Genomic DNA, 16,904 nt, shown 5'->3' on the forward strand with positions numbered 1-16,904 from the left:
GCAGGCTCCTTGAGCCGCGATTGGCTGCAGCGAGGCGGAAGGATGACGTTATGCAAATGAAGGGGCAGGCCTGTGAGGCGCGAGCTCCGCCTCCTCCCTTTGGGGTTAGTGTGCCTGTGTTTAGCTCTGGGGAGAGTCAAACTGGATTCCATAGGGAAAGCCTGCAAATCACTTCTATTTTAGCAAGGAGAAAACAGAATCTCCATCCAGCAGGGTCCACTCCTCTCTCTTTCTCCCTCTCCTCTCTCTCTTTCTCTCTCTCTCTGTCTTTCCCTCCCCCCCTTCCTCTTTCCCTCTCTCCCCCCTTCCCCCCACCCCACTCTCCCTCTCTGGTGTATCTGTCTACGGCAACCAGCGTCCTCCTCATCTATACGCACTGAAAGGAAAGAAACATCTTTGGTTGGGAGAGAAGGAGGAAAAAAAAAAAAAAAAAAGAGAGAGGAAAAAACTTGCCTGGTTGTGGAAAATGACACTTGAAGTAGCAAAGCCGGCAGCGCGAGTTGAGTCTATTGTTTCTTAAATTGCCATCAGGGCTTTTTTTTTTCTTCCTGCTTCTTCAAGTGAAGGGTACCTCTACAAAAGGAAACTCCAGCCCCTCCTGTCCTCCACCGGCCTGTGATCATTACAAAAAAAAAAAAAAAAAAAAAAAAAAAAAAGAAAAGAAAAAAAAAAGCACCCAAACCAAAAATTAACCAACCAAACAACCCCCAACAGCCAAGCATACATCTCTATTTTTTTATTTTGGTCTTTTCGTTGGATTTTCCCTTCTTTTTTTTTCTCTCCTTTTTTTTTCGGGTTATCGCTCAGTTTTGAGCGAAGGTTTACATTTTTTAAAAATTTGCTTTCCAGCCCGCCTTGATCTTCTAGCACGAGTTCATCGTCTCAAAAAAAAAAAAAAAAAAAAAATCTCTGGCTGGCGTTTTTCTTTCCTTTTTTTTTTTTTTTTTTTCAATATTTTCAAGGGGGAGGAGATTTTCCACAAGAAAAGGTTGTTTTCATGTTTGGGATTCAGGAAAGCATCCAACGGAGTGGAAGCAGCATGAAGGAAGAGCCGCTGGGCAGCGGCATGAACGCGGTGCGGACGTGGATGCAGGGCGCCGGGGTGCTGGACGCCAACACGGCGGCGCAGAGGTGGGTACCGCTGGGGGACCGCGGCCGGGGAGGCGAGCCGCAAGCAGAAGAGCCGGGAAGCGGTGGCGGCGGCCGCTGCGGGGCCGGGCCGCGCTCGAGAGTCCGCCGCTCCGCTCGGCTCGCCTCCGGGGCTCCGCGCTCCCCGGCCGCGCTGCCTTGGTCGCCTGCGGCCGGAGAGAGCCGGGAGCTGCTTGCGAAGAGCCCACGCTTTGCCGGCACTTTCCCCTGCTTCGCCTGTGACTGTTTTCATTTCGTTTTAAGCCAGAAGAGGCGTCTCACCAGCACGATGTTGGATATCTGTGTTTTTATGTGATTGCTCTTTCTTTCCCGGCTGGCTGCCTTCTCTTTCTTTTTCTTACTTTCCTTCCTTCCTTTTCTTTTCTTTTTTCTTTCTTTTCTTTCTCTCTTCTCTTTCCTTCCTTCCTTCCCTTCCCTTTTTCTTTTTTTCTTCCCTCCTTTCTAAACTTTTTTCCTTCTCTTCTTTCTTTTCCTCCCTCTTCTTTCTTTCCTTCCTCCTCCTTCCTTCTCCCTTCCTTCCTTTTTTCCTTTCTTCCTCCTTCTTTACTTCCTTTCCTTTTCTCTTTTCCTTTCCTTCCTTCCCTGTCTTCCCTCTTTCCGTCCTCCCTTTCTTCATTCTTTCCTTCCCCTTCTTTCTTCACTCCTCCCTCCTCTCTTCTCCTTCCCTTACCTCCTTTCTCTCATCTTTTCTCTCTCCATATCTCCCCAGAACCTTCTCTTAATTCTCTAGTCTGGTTCTCCATCCCCCTCTCTCTAGCTTTCAGTTTTTCTCAGTCCACCGGTAGAACAGCAACTCCCAACTTTAATTCTGACATCTCCTAAAAGTCTTCCCCACCCTCTGTCACCATGGTCCCTTAGAGCCCCTCTCCCACTCAGTTCCTGAGATGCTAGACTGTGTGGCCTGGAGGCACTGCCCTTGGAGATTGACGTGCGGGAACTTTTCTGGGCACTCTTATCACACTTTCCGGGGACTCCTGGTCCCAAGTGAGAAATGGTCTTTTTTTTTTTTCCAGACCACCAGCTGGGCTTAGGGGAGTAGGAGATCTGACGGCCCCTAGCCCTATCGGACTCCGAGAGGGCGGAAGGGGAAAAAGGAAGATGACTAATTACCTCATCCTCATCTTCTCCGGGCAGGGGACAAGTGCCTGCAACACTGTTCCCATCCCCGCTGAGTACAAGGATGGGGGTGGTTAGTAGTGAGAGTGAGTTGGGTAACTGGGTTGGAAGCGAAAGAGTGTGTGTATGTGTGCGTGTGCGTGTGCGTGTGTGTGAGCGCGCCCTTGTGTTGGGCAGGTCGGGTTGTTAGTGGCCTCCCGGAGCCCCTGGCACCCGAGCCTCCAGTTCTCCCGCGGGCGCGCTCAGTCGGCTCCCCTGGTCCATAGGATTTCTGGAATGAGTGTGAGGATTTCTGTGGAGCAGCGAAACTTTGTCAGGACAGGTCTTTTAAAAACACCCCCAGTTCCCTGTTCCACAGCGACCACCCCTGACAGCTCTGAGTCCCCCACCCTCAGATCCTTTTTCTCACTTGCTTTATTTGGGGAGGGGGCATGCGGTTTCCCGAGACCGAGCGTCCGCGCTTGGCGGGGGCACTTGAGGTTTCCTGGAGGATGGCTTCGGCTTCAAGAAGCTGAGCCTGTTCCCCATCCATCCTCACCTGCCCTCGAAGCTGAGGCGGGAGATTCGTGGGGGTGGCGGGGACCAGTTCCCATGCTCCCCTCCCTCCAAGTTGTAAACGACCAGCTGTATTCCGCGAACGCGGGTTCACCGCATCCACCTCCACTTTTCTTCCTTCCCACGCAGCGCGTGTCAGGTCGGAGAAAATGCTTGCGGGGTTTTATCTCCTGCGCAAAACCCAAACAAAACTTCCCGGGCTCTTCCGCGAGTTCGGGGGGCGCGCCCTGGGCTCGGCGGATTGGACACGCGAGAGCACGCATGTCCCGCCGCCGGGTGGGCCCGGGGCGCCGGAGGGGGCGTGTAGGGCGCCCACTGGGTGTCCTGGGGGTAGAGGAGGTTGATGTTTGAGGGTTCTCGCGTGTGTAAGGGGTGACAAAGGGTCGCGCGTCGGTGTCCCGCTTAGCCGTCTAACTCTGCGTCTTTGGCCACAGCGGGGTGGGTCTGGCCCGGGCTCACTTTGAGAAGCAGCCGCCTTCCAATCTGCGGAAATCCAACTTCTTCCACTTCGTCCTGGCCCTCTACGACAGACAGGGCCAGCCCGTGGAGATCGAGAGGACAGCCTTTGTGGGGTTCGTGGAGAAGGAAAAAGTAAGTGGGCGCAGCGCCGCTGCCCCTCGCCCCCGACCGGGGAGCAGGCCCAGCCGCTTCGCGAGGCGCGCTCCTCGGCGAGGGCAAAGCATCCATAACACACTCCTGAGCGGGGTCCCCCAAGCCACTTCCCGTCCTGGGCGAACCCGGGCTCCTCATCCTGAGGTTCTGCTCCAAAAAAGTTCGCGTGGAGCCGCAGAGCTGGAGAGAGGCGAGCCCGGCTTCGCACTCCAGAGTCAAGGGCGCCTGGGATGAACCCGCCCTCAACCGCGCCACCACGCGCGGCTCCTGCCTCTGCTGGCCCAGGCCCGAGCCCCTAGGCCCCACGGAATTTTCTGGAAGGGAAGAGGGAGCAGTAAGGGTCGGGAGGGCGGCAGAGGGATCACAGTTGGCCTCAATTTCTGCTGCTCCCGGGCCTGTCCGGTTTCCGGACGGGGGCCCCGTCTTCGGGAAAGTTGCCTCGAAGTCGGTCCACTCGCTCACGCCGACCTCTTTCCTGCGTCTCTTATGTCTTTGCGTCCTGCTGCAACCCAGGAAGCCAACAGCGAAAAGACCAATAACGGGATTCACTACCGGCTCCAGCTCCTCTACAGCAACGGTGAGGCTCCGATCGGGCCCGCGCCGGCACCCCGGGGCCCTGGGTGAGGCAGGGTGCGTGGGGAGATACAGGTGGACCAGAGTCCTGGGCACGCAGAGTGGTCCACCGTCCTCGGGGTAACCCGGCCTCTCCTAAGTTTCGCCTGAGGAGGTTTCACCTGAGGAGGCCCCGAGTAGCCGGAAGGCGGCTGTAGCGGGCTAGAGCACACCTGGGACCAGGTGTGGAGCCCGGGCCTCGCAGGGCCACTTTCTTTCTTCCTCCCATTGCGAAGGCCTGTTTTCGTGGCTCAGCCCCGACTCCAGGCCCTAAGGCCTTCGGGCTCAGGGTGCAGGAGCGGTCGTGGCCTTGCTGGGTCCCAGAGAGCGCGCGGAGGGGTTCCCTCCGAGAAAAGGGAGAGAAGCCAGGTGGGGGTCCTGCCCCATTCTCAGCTGCCGTGCTTGGGGACGGGCCCCTCTCTGGACACTGGGGAGAGTGCGGGTGGTGGTGTCCGGTCTGTGCTTCTCCGGGACAGTAGGCATTGCATACGCCTTGGCGCCCCATTCTTTGTTTGTTTGTTTGTTTGTTTGTTTGTTTTGCGGCAGATCCTCTCTCACTTACTTTTCCTTCGTTCCCCTATCCCCCTCCTCTCCCCTCCAGGGATAAGGACGGAGCAAGATTTCTACGTGCGCCTCATTGACTCCATGACAAAACAAGTAAGTTTCCTAATTTCGCGCCGCGGGGTGACTCTAGGGCCTCGAAATTTGAGGGAGTCAAGAAGTTGGCTACTCCTTAGCGCGGGGTCTGGGACTCAAACTCTCAACACCAGGGCAGATCTAAGACCTCTCAGCGCAGCCTCCAAGCGCGGAGACACACACTGGCGCCCACCGCGTGCGGGAGATGGCTCGAAGGCTCTTTTCTACCAAGGGAGACGCAGGCCTAGTGCATTAAGACTCCAGGGTGCTCAGTGGGGAGAGTAAGTGCTGAACTTCCTTTGACCCGGCCGAGGAGCCCCAGGGGGCGCAAATGGTGCCCAGGGACCGTGGCGTAGAGTGGGCTGAACTTGTGAAACCCGAACCCTCCGGGCCACTCCTGGGAGGTAGAGGGTAGGGAAGGGTGTGTGTGTGTTGGCCTGGGGCGGGGGGGGGGGGGGGTGGTGGTGGCTAGGTATCTTACTCAGGAATGGAGAGATGAGCTGAGAGCGCAGATGACCCACTCCGCAGATTTTTAAAAAAGGAGGTGGTGGTGGTAGTATTAAGAGGGAGCGACAATTGTTAGAGGATATTTTGCAAAAATCCTCCTGTTTTTGCCTCCAAGTTTGGCAAGAAGCCAGGCAGCATGAGTGAGCTTGTGGTCTTAAAGGTACATAGACGGCATTTTCTACAGCTCCCCAACACGCGGGTGTCAAGCAGCGTACATTAAGGTTGAGTTATGGTTTAAAAGATACAATTATGAGCCGAGTCAGAAAAGAGGCCTGACGTTTTAATGAGGCACAGGACTCTTTTATTTTTTTTTTAATTTTAAGAAAAAGTTTAGTTTCAGAATTAAGTAGCTGGTTAGGTAGTTGGAACACTTAGTAACAAAAAAGAAGCCAGCTTTATTGGGTGGGGGAAAGAAATTAGAACAAAGAGCAAAGTTATGCATTGTGTACTAACCACCAATTTAGTAAGAGGAATAAAACTTATTTGCTTGATTACAATTTTAAGATAGTTCCTTCAAAATAAGGAGAGTGATTGTCTTTCATAGATACTGACTTGGAAATTTTCAAATTAGGGTATACATGCATATTTAAAAAGTATTTTTAGATAAGCGTGGCTTAAATATGTTCTACAAAATGCACATTCATAAGTTGTTAGAAGTTTTAAAATCTATTCAGTAAGAACCTTTCAATAACAGCTAATTTTGATTGTTAGTCTCATATTTCATTGTGAACCAAGTAGAAAACCTGAGGGTATGAAATGTAGTTTTAAAAATAATAAATAAATACCTACTGAAGACTATTTCAAGTTAAATGCTTAAAATATTTGACTTTCTTGAAGATTTATTTCTTGGTTGATTGGTCAGAGTAAATTCACATTTATACTTTCAGTCTTGGTCTTATTTTCTTTATTACTAATTTTGATTATTACATAGGATAATTCCCTTTCATTTGGACACATTGTATTTTGTTAAAAATTTTTTTTCCCCTGCCATGCAGAAACACAAAAGCCTGATTTCAGTACCATTTTTTTTTTTTATCAAAACAAAAATGTCTTAAGTGGAGTTTTATTTTAAAAAATTGTCTTTGATACCCTAGATATCTTTTCCTGCCATTCTCATCAGAGGAAAGAAAAGAGGGAAGGGGGAGGGCAAAAGTATGAACTATAATACATATTCCGTATGTATTTATTAGAAACTGCTTTTTAAAAGATAAAAATCCCCACAAACCAGCCTGTAAGGCCTGTATACTTGTGCAACATTGGCCACTTAAATATTAAATTATAGGCAGCACTATGAAACAAACAATTGTGAGGAGTGCAAAATTAGGACATGTCTGAAGTGATTAACTGCTTCCAAAACTTTTAGACCCCTTCAACAAAAAGTGCCACCAAGAACTAATTTTCCCATTATGAAATGAATTGACTTTACACAGTCCCATATGGTGGAGGAATAATTTTGATTTTTATAAAGCAATACATTCAAATATCATTTATTAACAAGGTCATAGAGCTTAAGAACAACTACAGCTTATGGCATTCTTTGACTGCATGGTATTATAAATTCTGTCAGTTGGGGGTGGGGGACTAGAACAAGATACAGTTTATTTTTAATAATAACAGGTATGAGAAAGTCATTTGCCATGATGTGACATCTTACTGAAAGTTAAAATTATAAATGTATGCAATTATATGTTTTGGTGGGGAGTGACATAAAAAAAGATTTAAGTAACTATCTGAATTTATTCCAAAAATATCAAGAGAAAGGGATTTTTTTTTTTTTGAGGCCTACCTGTTTGTTTTCATAATAATTGTCTATTGCCTTCTGTGTAGGTTTCACTTTGAAACGCAATCCCTGCCCATTATCTGTTTGTTTGTTTGTTGATTATGTGCTGTAAGAGTTTGGGAAGAGGTTAGCTTCTTGTAGACACAGTGAATACAATAGTCTTCAGAAAGCAGATCAGTGTGAAGAAGCATAACTTTTCCTGGCTGTGACATAATTATTATACTTTCGTCTTAATGAGTAAAACAATGGATTCTCATCTAACTTGAAATTATTCTATGATAATTAACTACCAAGTCTGATTTAAAATTTCTTAAAATTTTTATTTTTGTTAAATATGCAGTGACCCCTTCAATCAGAAGTAAGACTTGACATAAGCTGACTGATTAAATGTTACAATTTTTTTCCCCCTGTAAAATTCTTCCAGATAGACTCAGGATTTTGATATTTAGAGTACAGAATGGGATAATTCCAGTGATGTGACCCATTCTAATCACATCCTAAATTTTGGATGGAATACCTAGTCACAGTTCAAGTGTCTTCTCTTAGCTGCTTGTTTGTAACATTTTTCATATCAGAGAAGCAGCTTTATGGGTGTGATGTCTTATCTTTGACTCAGAAGTTGGGGTTAAAACTCAAAGGGAATCATTTTTATAATTCAAAGAGTACCAAATCCAAAACTACCTGTGCACTCTACATTTTCATAGAATGTTCCTAACTTGGGTGGAGTTAGCAGCATTGAAATCAAACAGAAATGTACTCAATCAACCAAGATGTATTGATATGACACAGTATTTCACACCTTTTCAAAGTGTCTCATTACACTATTTTGGGTAATGACTCTTAATTTTGGACTCAACCAAGAAAGAGAAGTTTTATTACAAGTCAATGTGTAAGGATCTGAGCCCCCTTATCCCTATGCCTCTCTCATAAAACACAAAGGATATGATGATATTTAAAAAATTCATCCACCAACTAGAAAATGAGAGGCTTGCTTTTGGGAAGGGTTGTTCAAAACCAAGTTTAGCTGGACTAAAAATAGGTTGTTTTTGTGTCATTGCTGTTTTTGGTATTCCATTAGTGAGCATGCAGAAAGGCCTGTAGGATCCAGAAGGTTATGGCTGTTGCATTCAGAAACAACATCTACAGCCGAAGCTCAAATGAACCCACTGGGGGAGGTCTGATGTTTAATGTGCCTCATCTCAGACTTTCACGTAGTATTTGAAATATGATTATGTTATGTGATTGCTTTGGTGAGTTAACATTAAGTAGTTTAAAAAAAAAAGCCTTTAACTTATCTTCCCTCCCATCATCTTGCTTTAAAAAAAGTGACATTTTTATAATTCAAAGAGTACCAAATTCCATAAAGTTATCAAAAACAAAAAACTCCTGCCCACAGACAGAACGTCTTTTTTGGAAAGGGAAAAATAACAGTCACATAATCCTTGTCATGTATGGGTTTGAAGGTAGGTGATGTGGTAAGGGGACCCTAAAAAGGTCTTAGCATAGTGGGTGGGAAGTCCAAAGTACAATGATCAGAAATGCTGTCCTCCTTCTCTTACAAGCTAATCTTCTTTATATATTTGTTTTGATGTTCCCGGTACTTTAAGTTATTGATGCAAGTGCATTTCTTCCTATTGATTGTTTCATTATATCCTGCCACAGCCACGTAGATTTGATTAACAACCCTTTCAGTTCATGGTTCTTCATTGGTAGATAAACACATTTTTAGTATATCAGTAAGTTCCAAAGGAATTCACTAGGGCCAGCAGAGAGGTTCTTTCATACATTTGGAGAAACAAACAAACAAAAAAGGCAAGTTTATAGTCAGGAGCCACATTTCAGCAGCTTTCTCTCTCCTTTGGTAACATGTCAAAAATGCAGGTGATTTAAATTTCCTTGCACATAGAGGAATGAAGAAGTTTGGAATTTTTATGCATGATCAGGACCCGTGTTTGGGAAAATGTAAACTCATCACAGTGGAAAATGTGTTGTTTGGAGTCTGGGGGTGAAAACAAAGCTGATGGTTTTGGAGAGATTGCCGGAGCCAGATGGCCTAGTACTTCCCCAGTCTGGCGGTCCAACTGCTCCCTCCTGGATAATATACAGCCATTTGTTCAGGGATATTTACGCTAGAGCTGTTTCCATGTGAATGTTTGAACAGCATTAAAAACGAACATATTAGTAGTGATGCATTTATCGAACGCATATGACTACACCAATAGTCTGTTCTTCTGTCTTGACTTATATTGCTGAGAGGAATGAAGGAGTGTTTGGATGTTGGTGAATTGTTTATATAGTTGTTGAGCAAAAATGATTTGGTTTCAGTGAGTAATTAAAGCATGTAAGCATTTGGAATCAAACTAATAGAAATAAATGATAGCACCTACCTTGAAGCTCTTTTGTGACAATTAAATGAATTCATACATGTAAGATGCTTAGAATAGTGACTGGCACATATTAAGTGCTTAATAAATTAGCTGCTTTTATTATTTTATTATTATTATTATTATTATCCCATCGGGTTCACAAAGCCAGCTGTATCTACTAATATAGATGTAAATGTTATCGTATGAGTGAAATATCTCTTACTACTGTTAGAAAAAGAAATATAATGTGGGATTGTTAGAGTGATTCAGTTTTTATCTAGTGCTTGAATAATATAAGGGGATTTATTTCTTTGAGACATTAAAAATGTAGTCTAAAGCTAACTGCTTTCGATCCACATTCTCTTTTTATTCAGGGCTGTGATGTAACTGAACAGCGTACTGAATATGATATCATTCCTTTGCAACTTTCCTAATTCAGTTCTGAAAACAGGTCTTCTTAGCTGCTAAGCTGAAATTACATCTTTATAATTTGTTCACCAGTAGCCCAGCTGCTAATTGAAGCAAAATAATTTTTTATTTTATCCCACTATTAATGTTGGATTGCTGTTTGACACAATTGTTTATGAAATGTCAGATTTGTAGTGTTTTCTTTGGCACATGTTAATTTTTAACTAGGGCTCCTTCACCTACTGGAAATTTCTGGGATCACATAAGCTAGCACTTTTTTTTTTTTTAATGACAAGCAATATAACTTGATGACCGAATGCAATGATTAATATTCTAGTACATTGATATTGTAGGTGTTCATATTATTTTTTGATTCATTCCAGTTCTTGGTAATTTGCTACCAAAGGCTTGTTGACAGTCTGTGTTTAGAGGACATTTTACTTCTGGTTGAAGGAGGTACTTTGTACATTCATGAACTTATTCTTGAAGACGATAAATTAGGTTTGGCCTTTATTTTGTATGTAGAAAAAAAGTAACATTCTCAAGGTTACTGCTTTTACTTAAGTGGAAAATTAGGAGTTTTTGTTAGTTACGGATAACCCATTTCTCTTTCCTTTCTCTTTCTTTCCCTCTTTTTTCTTTTCTTTTTCCTTCCCTCCCTCCCTCCCTCCCTCCCTTCCTTCTTTCCTTCCTTCCAGTGATGATGAAAAGTTTCCTATTGTTTGGTTGTAAACCAAAAAAGACTTCTAATGAAAACATTTGTTCCTAAAACCCTTTTGGATTTTGAAGAACCAAAGTCAAAACTATTTTCCTTGCCCTCTTTATTTTGGCATAGAACACAAAGAGTTAAAACTATTAGAAGAGTAAACAAAGAAAAGCCGTGCTCAATTCTCTGTATTTCCTTTGGCATCCTATTGAAGTGTGATCTTGGTGCGTGTTCACTGTGTATTTTTCGTTTTTTTTCTGTGTGGTCTTTATCCATAGTAAGTTTCAATTAACTTTTAAGACTCAGTGATATTTTAGAAAAGCAAGGATGAACCACACTTTACAAGATGCCATCTAAAACAGTGGAATCAAGGCAGATTTTCTCTGTTGATTGATTTATTCTTTTTCAAAGACCCCGGTATAGGTGGATTTATATTTGGGCATTTGAAATGGATGGCATTTTGTCCTGTCACAGTTAAACTTCAGGTACTGCTGTTGCATAAGGATGTGCAAGTTTAAGAATTCCTATTTTTTTCCTCATTTTTGTTAGTTATAAAAAATTATTCTGGAAAAAACATTCAATCTGAAAATTAATGGAGTGTTAAAAATACTTCGATATTTTCTTTCTGCTTATGAGGAGAGGACATTAAGGAAAGGGGGGCTAGTATATCAGGAAACTAAATCTGCTCCACATAGGTCAAGTTTTGACAACTTCTTTATCAATTTCACCAGGTTTTTAAAGTTGAGATGAAGTTAGGGCTGTTTATTCTTTTAGCTTTCTTCCTGCACAAGTATTCCTGCCACCTTCAGGGATTTACTTGCCATTGGCAGAATTAAGGCCAATACTGTTTTCTGCTTCATAGTGTATTTTTATTTCTTAGGTCAAAACCCGAACTTGCTTTGCCATCAATTCATTTATTTAATAATATATTTTATATGTTTTCTCTCCCCCTCCTGTCCATGTCTGTAACAGGCCTCTGGTCCTTACTCCTGATAAACACATTGATTTATTTAAACCACTGTTGTCTTTGTCGCTCTCATAGCAGACTACCTTCCTCACCGTGAACAGACACATGATTTACTATGGAGGATGAAAATAAGCCTTCTTCTTGGTGTTCCATTGTCTGGGCCCTAAACCAGCTGTCTATTAAAATGGTTTCACTTAAAAGAGTCAATGCTGTTTATATGCTTCTGTGATCTCCCAGCTGATCCAGTCTCAGCGAGCTTTACTCACACCCCACGGAGGCACATATTTAAATTAGTAAGAAAAGCAGAAACTTCTAAGTTGGTATTAGAAGATCCCTTTCCTTTTAGGCTTAAAGTCTGGGTTTGCTGAACTGTGAACCCCTCTTGACATATGTATGAAATGTAGACGGTAAAGAACTGATATGTGGCTATCGGTTGTGTAGGTGTGTAAGCTGGAGGGAGACCTTGGTGACATTTTTAAAAAGTCTGTCTTATTGTGCACATTCTGCTTCAGAGATATTCAGCAAAATAACTTTATCATATTTTCCCATTTTGGATCTCATTGGACTGTTGATTTCTTGGCCCATATCTTTTATGTGATACTGTGTGTGTGTGTGTGTGTGTGTGTGTGTTAAGAAGGCTTTTCAGTTAACAAATACTGCATAGGTGAGGTTGGAAGTAGATCTTCCTGTGACTGAGGTCCACTCTATAACTGATTCTGTTACACTGAGGTTCTAGCTTACTATACTTCCAGGATTTTAGTTCTACTTCATAGGAAAGTGAAAAGACTCCCTGTTTCTCTTGCTTTCATTTCAGAAGTCACAGAAGTAGCCCTTCTTTCTCTGTGTTTATGTGCTAAAAAATATTGTTCTGTTGAGGCCTCAAAAAGAGGGACAGCAGAAACTTTATGCTTCCCCTCCTCTCTGGAATTCTTAACTATTTCTGAGCAAATCCAAACTCATGCTTTTATTTTTCTATGCTTCATTTAGAGAAGGATTCTCCAATTTGACTGCTGCCAGAAGTGAAGTGGCAGTTTGGCATTTGGTAAAGAGATGTATCACAGAGGCCCTGCGCCTTCCACGAAAGATGTTCAGTCATTAAAGATAAAAACATGGGATCGCTGGGCATCCCTGGATCATCTACTGTTTAGGGGAGTTGTGAGCATACCTGCATTGCGGCATGACTTTCACTGAATATCATCACAGATCCACTGATTTTGGTGGAACCAGCAGCCTCAACAAAAATAATATCATCTAGAAAGAATCAAAGTGAGAAGGTCTGATGTAACTGATACACATTCCTCTTTAAAAAAAAAACACAATTTTTTTTTTTTACAGGAAGGAAAACCCTACCAATATCTGTGAATATATTTACCAAGTTACTTCTATTAGTTTAGCATGACAAAAAACTGAAGTTGAAACAGAGGTTATCAGTGATATTAAGAGAACATCCAAAACATGTAAAACATGTAGTGATAAATAGGATTTCACAAAAATGCATGCTTAGAATGTTTTAGCACCATATTTAAGACCTAATCAGTTATTTACAGTGTTTCTTTGATTTCAGCAGTGATTGCAGTAAATAAAGCAGGCAGATATAATTTTCGGTTTTCAAAATGTTTTCGATTTACTCAACACATTTTCTTGAATAAAGCAACTTCTCGGGTATTTCAAAAGGTCTTTTAAGAACACAGGAAAGAATCATCAGTGTAGGCTAAAACTAGTAGATGAAAATTTTAGGGATAATATATTACTATAATGTAGATTATCTCTCCATAAGATAGTTATGAGTTACATAAAGTGAAGTAGTAACGTTACAGTGGGGAAATCGGGGTGATGATCTCTGGTGGATGGCAGACAGCACCTTAACCAAATGGTCAGAGTTTACTGCAGTAATGGACCTAGTTGACAGTGTGATTTGATACACTGAGAAGAACTCAGAATCACATCTGTGGTATTCCAGCCCTGTAATGTGTAACTTTAATCTAAGTCTGAGGAGACATCAGATAATCCCAAACTGAGGATATTCTGCAAAAGAACTGGCTTGTATTTTTTAATAATGTCAATATCATGAACTACAGACTCAGAAATGTTCTGTATTAAAGGAGACATGATGACTGAATGCAATGATTGGTATTGGAGTTTTAAGATTTTTATTTACTTATTTATTTATTTATTTATTTATTTATTTTGCTGTGAAGGACATTATTGAGTAATTGGTGAATTTCAATAAAGTCTGTAGATTAGATTATTATATTGTATAATCAGTGCTAATTTTCTTTTTTTTTTTTAAGATTTTATTTATTTATTTATTTGAGAGAGAGAGAGAATGAGAGACAGAGAACATGAGAAGGAGGAAGGTCAGAGGGAGAAGCAGACTCCCTGCTGAGCAGGGAGCCCGATGCGGGACTCGATCCTGGGACTCCAGGATCATGACCTGAGCCGAAGGCAGTCGCTTAACCAACTGAGCCACCCAGGTGCCCCAGTGCTAATTTTCTAATTCGGATAATTGTCCTGTGGTTATGGAAGAGAATTCTTTGTTTTAAGGAAATATATGCTGAAGTATTTAGGGTATGTCAGCAGTTTACTTATGAATGGTTCAGGAAAAAAATAGAAAAGAATAAGCAGATTTAGTAAAGTATAAACATTTGAGGAATCTGGTTAAAGAGTATCTTATAATTCTTTATATATTCTTGCAACTTTCTTGTACCTCTAAAATTATGTCAAAATAAAACATTAAAAAATACAAGGTTATGGTAGGCTAACCATAAAAAAAAATGGTTTTGAGGGGCCAATGATAGAGAAAGGTTTTCTCCTTATACAAGTACTTTACACCATGTTTTTATTTGTTGCAACTTTTGTTCTGTAATGGAATTAATTGTCATACCCAGAGCCTGCTCTAGGGTCTGCACATACTGTGTTGTAAGCTGTCTCGATCCTTTACAGGTTCTAAAAGTCCCAGGTTTATAAACAAAGCACATTAGAGCCAACTACAAGTTAGTTACTGCAGCATCTCTGTGTACTAAATAAGGATAGTCTCTGGTTAATTTAAATAGTTTTGTTGCCAAGAAATTGAGAGTTATCTGAATGTGTGAAAGTAATTTTATTAGTAACTTGAAGCTGTGTTTGTATTATGCAGTGATACAGTGTTAAATTAGTTAAAATATATCCCGAGGTAGAGCATTGCTCTACCAATAGCTGTGTTTTCCTTTGGCCCAGTATTAACGTGTAGGTCTTCCAGGAAGCTGCCATCTCAGGGAAAATTCAGGGTGATTTTAAGCAAAATGTTTGTATGCGCATTACTGAAAACAGACAAAGACATATTGGCTGATGAGGTGGTTTAGAGTCCAAATTTTGGGAGTCAGATGTAATTCTTCTCAGTTTAGGGAGATAACTCTATGGCTTAAGCCCACACACACAGCATATGCCGACGCGTATTACTGTTTGGGTGGGTGTACACCCTGGAGAGCACATGTTTTCAGCCTGTAGGTGGGAAGAAGGATTTTCCCTGATTGATGAATCATCTCAAAGAAGACACAGTGAACGGACTCATTAACCATACCCCCACTTGTTTTCTGCTACTCATCTCTAGAACACTAAATGTTGGGGCTGGAAGTAGTAAAATGAAGGGACAAATGCATATTTAAAAGATCCACATGCTTTTCTATATTTTAAATCACTAGCATCTGAATCTGCTAAACCTTCTGGGTTTTTCCTCCTCATTGATTAAATTCATCTTATTCTGAATGGAAAGGAGAATTATGGTTGTCTTGACAACAGAAGTTTATCTCACACACTGATCCGAAGATGTGCATCATAATAATGTGGTTGATGGGACAGAGAGGAACATATACCCTCTACTTGATTTGGGTTGATCCTTAACAACGTATCCTGAAGCAGTCAGCTCAGTGAGGCTTTGGGTTCCCGAAAGCTAATTGGCCCTCAGCAATATTGAAGTGGTCAAGTACTCAATTGCAATAGTTTGTTCTCTGGTACTTGGTTCCATTTTTAGCTCAAATCATGCCTTTGTTTACAGGCCATAGTGTATGAAGGCCAAGACAAGAACCCAGAAATGTGCCGAGTCTTGCTCACACACGAGATCATGTGCAGGTAAGAAATACCTTTTTCTCTCCCTTTAATTAGCAAAGAGAAGGTGAATTTGCATCTCAAATCTAGGTGAGCTCAGGTCCATTTTTGGGTATATATTTATCTTGCTTCTATTAGATAATCTAAAAAGAACTTTAAACATGAGTATTTGGTAGTAAGGCGTCACAGACATCTCAATGGTTCTTGATTATTTATTAGATTTCATCCTGAAAGACATACATTTCCATTTTGATATCACACTTTTAATGGGCACAAAGCAGTGCCCTCCCCTTCTTCCGTTCAATCAAATAAAATACGATATATCCTTTTAGTGTTAATATATGTGCTCAACTACATTGCTAGTAAAATGAGTAAGAGTTCTACTGATGTCAGCAGAAGGGGGATAAGATTTGAAAGTTATAGTTCCCCTTTTTAATTCTCCCACTTAAAAATGTGACCTACGGTACAAAGGCATCATTCGTCCTTCAATTGAGTGTGGGTTTTCCCCCCTTGCCTCTGATCTCTCAGTCTTAGTTACCTTGTATATAACTGTGACAGTGTAGCAATATTTCTCAGTAACAGTGAGCTTTTGGAAGGATGACAAATGTTTACACCTGAAAGTTATAAAAATTCATCTCACCCACAAATGAGTGTATTTATTTTGCCTAGTAATCAGACACAAGCCACGTTGGAAAACAAGCGAGCAAACCAAATTCCCTTTCATGGCCCCAGCCAGTCCGCCACATGTGAGAGAGTAGACCAGAGAACAGCCTTTCAACTTGCGGTATAGGATTCTTATTCTTCATAGAATAACATCCGATATATTCTGAGTAATTGGGGAAAGCACGAAGATGCCACTATGCATTGGGGAAAGGCTACTAATTGCTTTGTTAGGCATGCAGGCTCTCCCTGGCACAAAGCATGCTTGGCTCCTGACTATTACTGACCAGTGTTTTAGGCTTCAGCTGCCACTTCCGAGCGGGTGGGCTTTATCTGCTCCTCCCGGACTTGTGGGGAAAGCAATCTTAAAACTCCACAGGTGGGAATAAAATAAAAAAAGGCTTAATGTGTTTTCCTACTGAAATCCCAAATATTAACTTCTATATCTATAATTATGGATGTATATAAAAATTTCTTTTTTTTTCCTTTTTAAAAAGCATACTTTTAATAGATTATTCTAAGTTCCTCAGGACTTTCACAAGTTTTCACTTCAACGATTTGTAAAACTTGGTAATTTTTCCACAAACAGGTAGCCTTTCCTTACCTTTAAAACAGTAACAAAACCCGAAAATACGGTCATCAGTTTCTTAGAAGATATTATTAAGCAAAAATTAGTGTACTGTATACAACGATTGTACCATTAATCCTGAGTTGCACTTTTCAGAATTAAATGAGTAAAATCATTTT

General features: G+C 42.0%; 1 protein-coding gene across 6 annotated transcripts in view; it reads left to right on the top strand.

Moving 5' to 3' along the window:
* Window positions 1–152: 152 nt before the first annotated feature.
* EBF1 (EBF transcription factor 1) overlaps window positions 153–16,904 on the top strand; it is a 397,553-nt gene continuing 380,801 nt past the window's right edge. For 4 of the 6 annotated variants that reach the window (XM_045901995.3, XM_045902000.3, XM_045902007.3 and 1 more), the window contains exons 1-5: window positions 153–1,131; window positions 3,255–3,411; window positions 3,946–4,009; window positions 4,646–4,701; window positions 15,448–15,521. In XM_045901995.3, the coding sequence (XP_045757951.1) occupies window positions 998–1,131; window positions 3,255–3,411; window positions 3,946–4,009; window positions 4,646–4,701; window positions 15,448–15,521 (485 nt within the window). In that variant the 5' untranslated portion in view covers window positions 153–997. Of the gene's footprint in view, window positions 1,132–1,192; window positions 2,134–3,254; window positions 3,412–3,945; window positions 4,010–4,645; window positions 4,702–15,447; window positions 15,522–16,904 lie in introns of those variants that run through there. The other 2 variants (XM_064596602.1, XM_064596603.1) reach the window with 2 other exon arrangements.

The sequence above is a fragment of the Mirounga angustirostris genome, unplaced genomic scaffold (genome assembly GCF_029215605.1).
Source record: "Mirounga angustirostris isolate CCGP_5_RB_7025 unplaced genomic scaffold, mMirAng1.0.hap1 SCAF_7, whole genome shotgun sequence".
NCBI classification, from domain to species: domain Eukaryota; kingdom Metazoa; phylum Chordata; class Mammalia; order Carnivora; family Phocidae; genus Mirounga; species Mirounga angustirostris.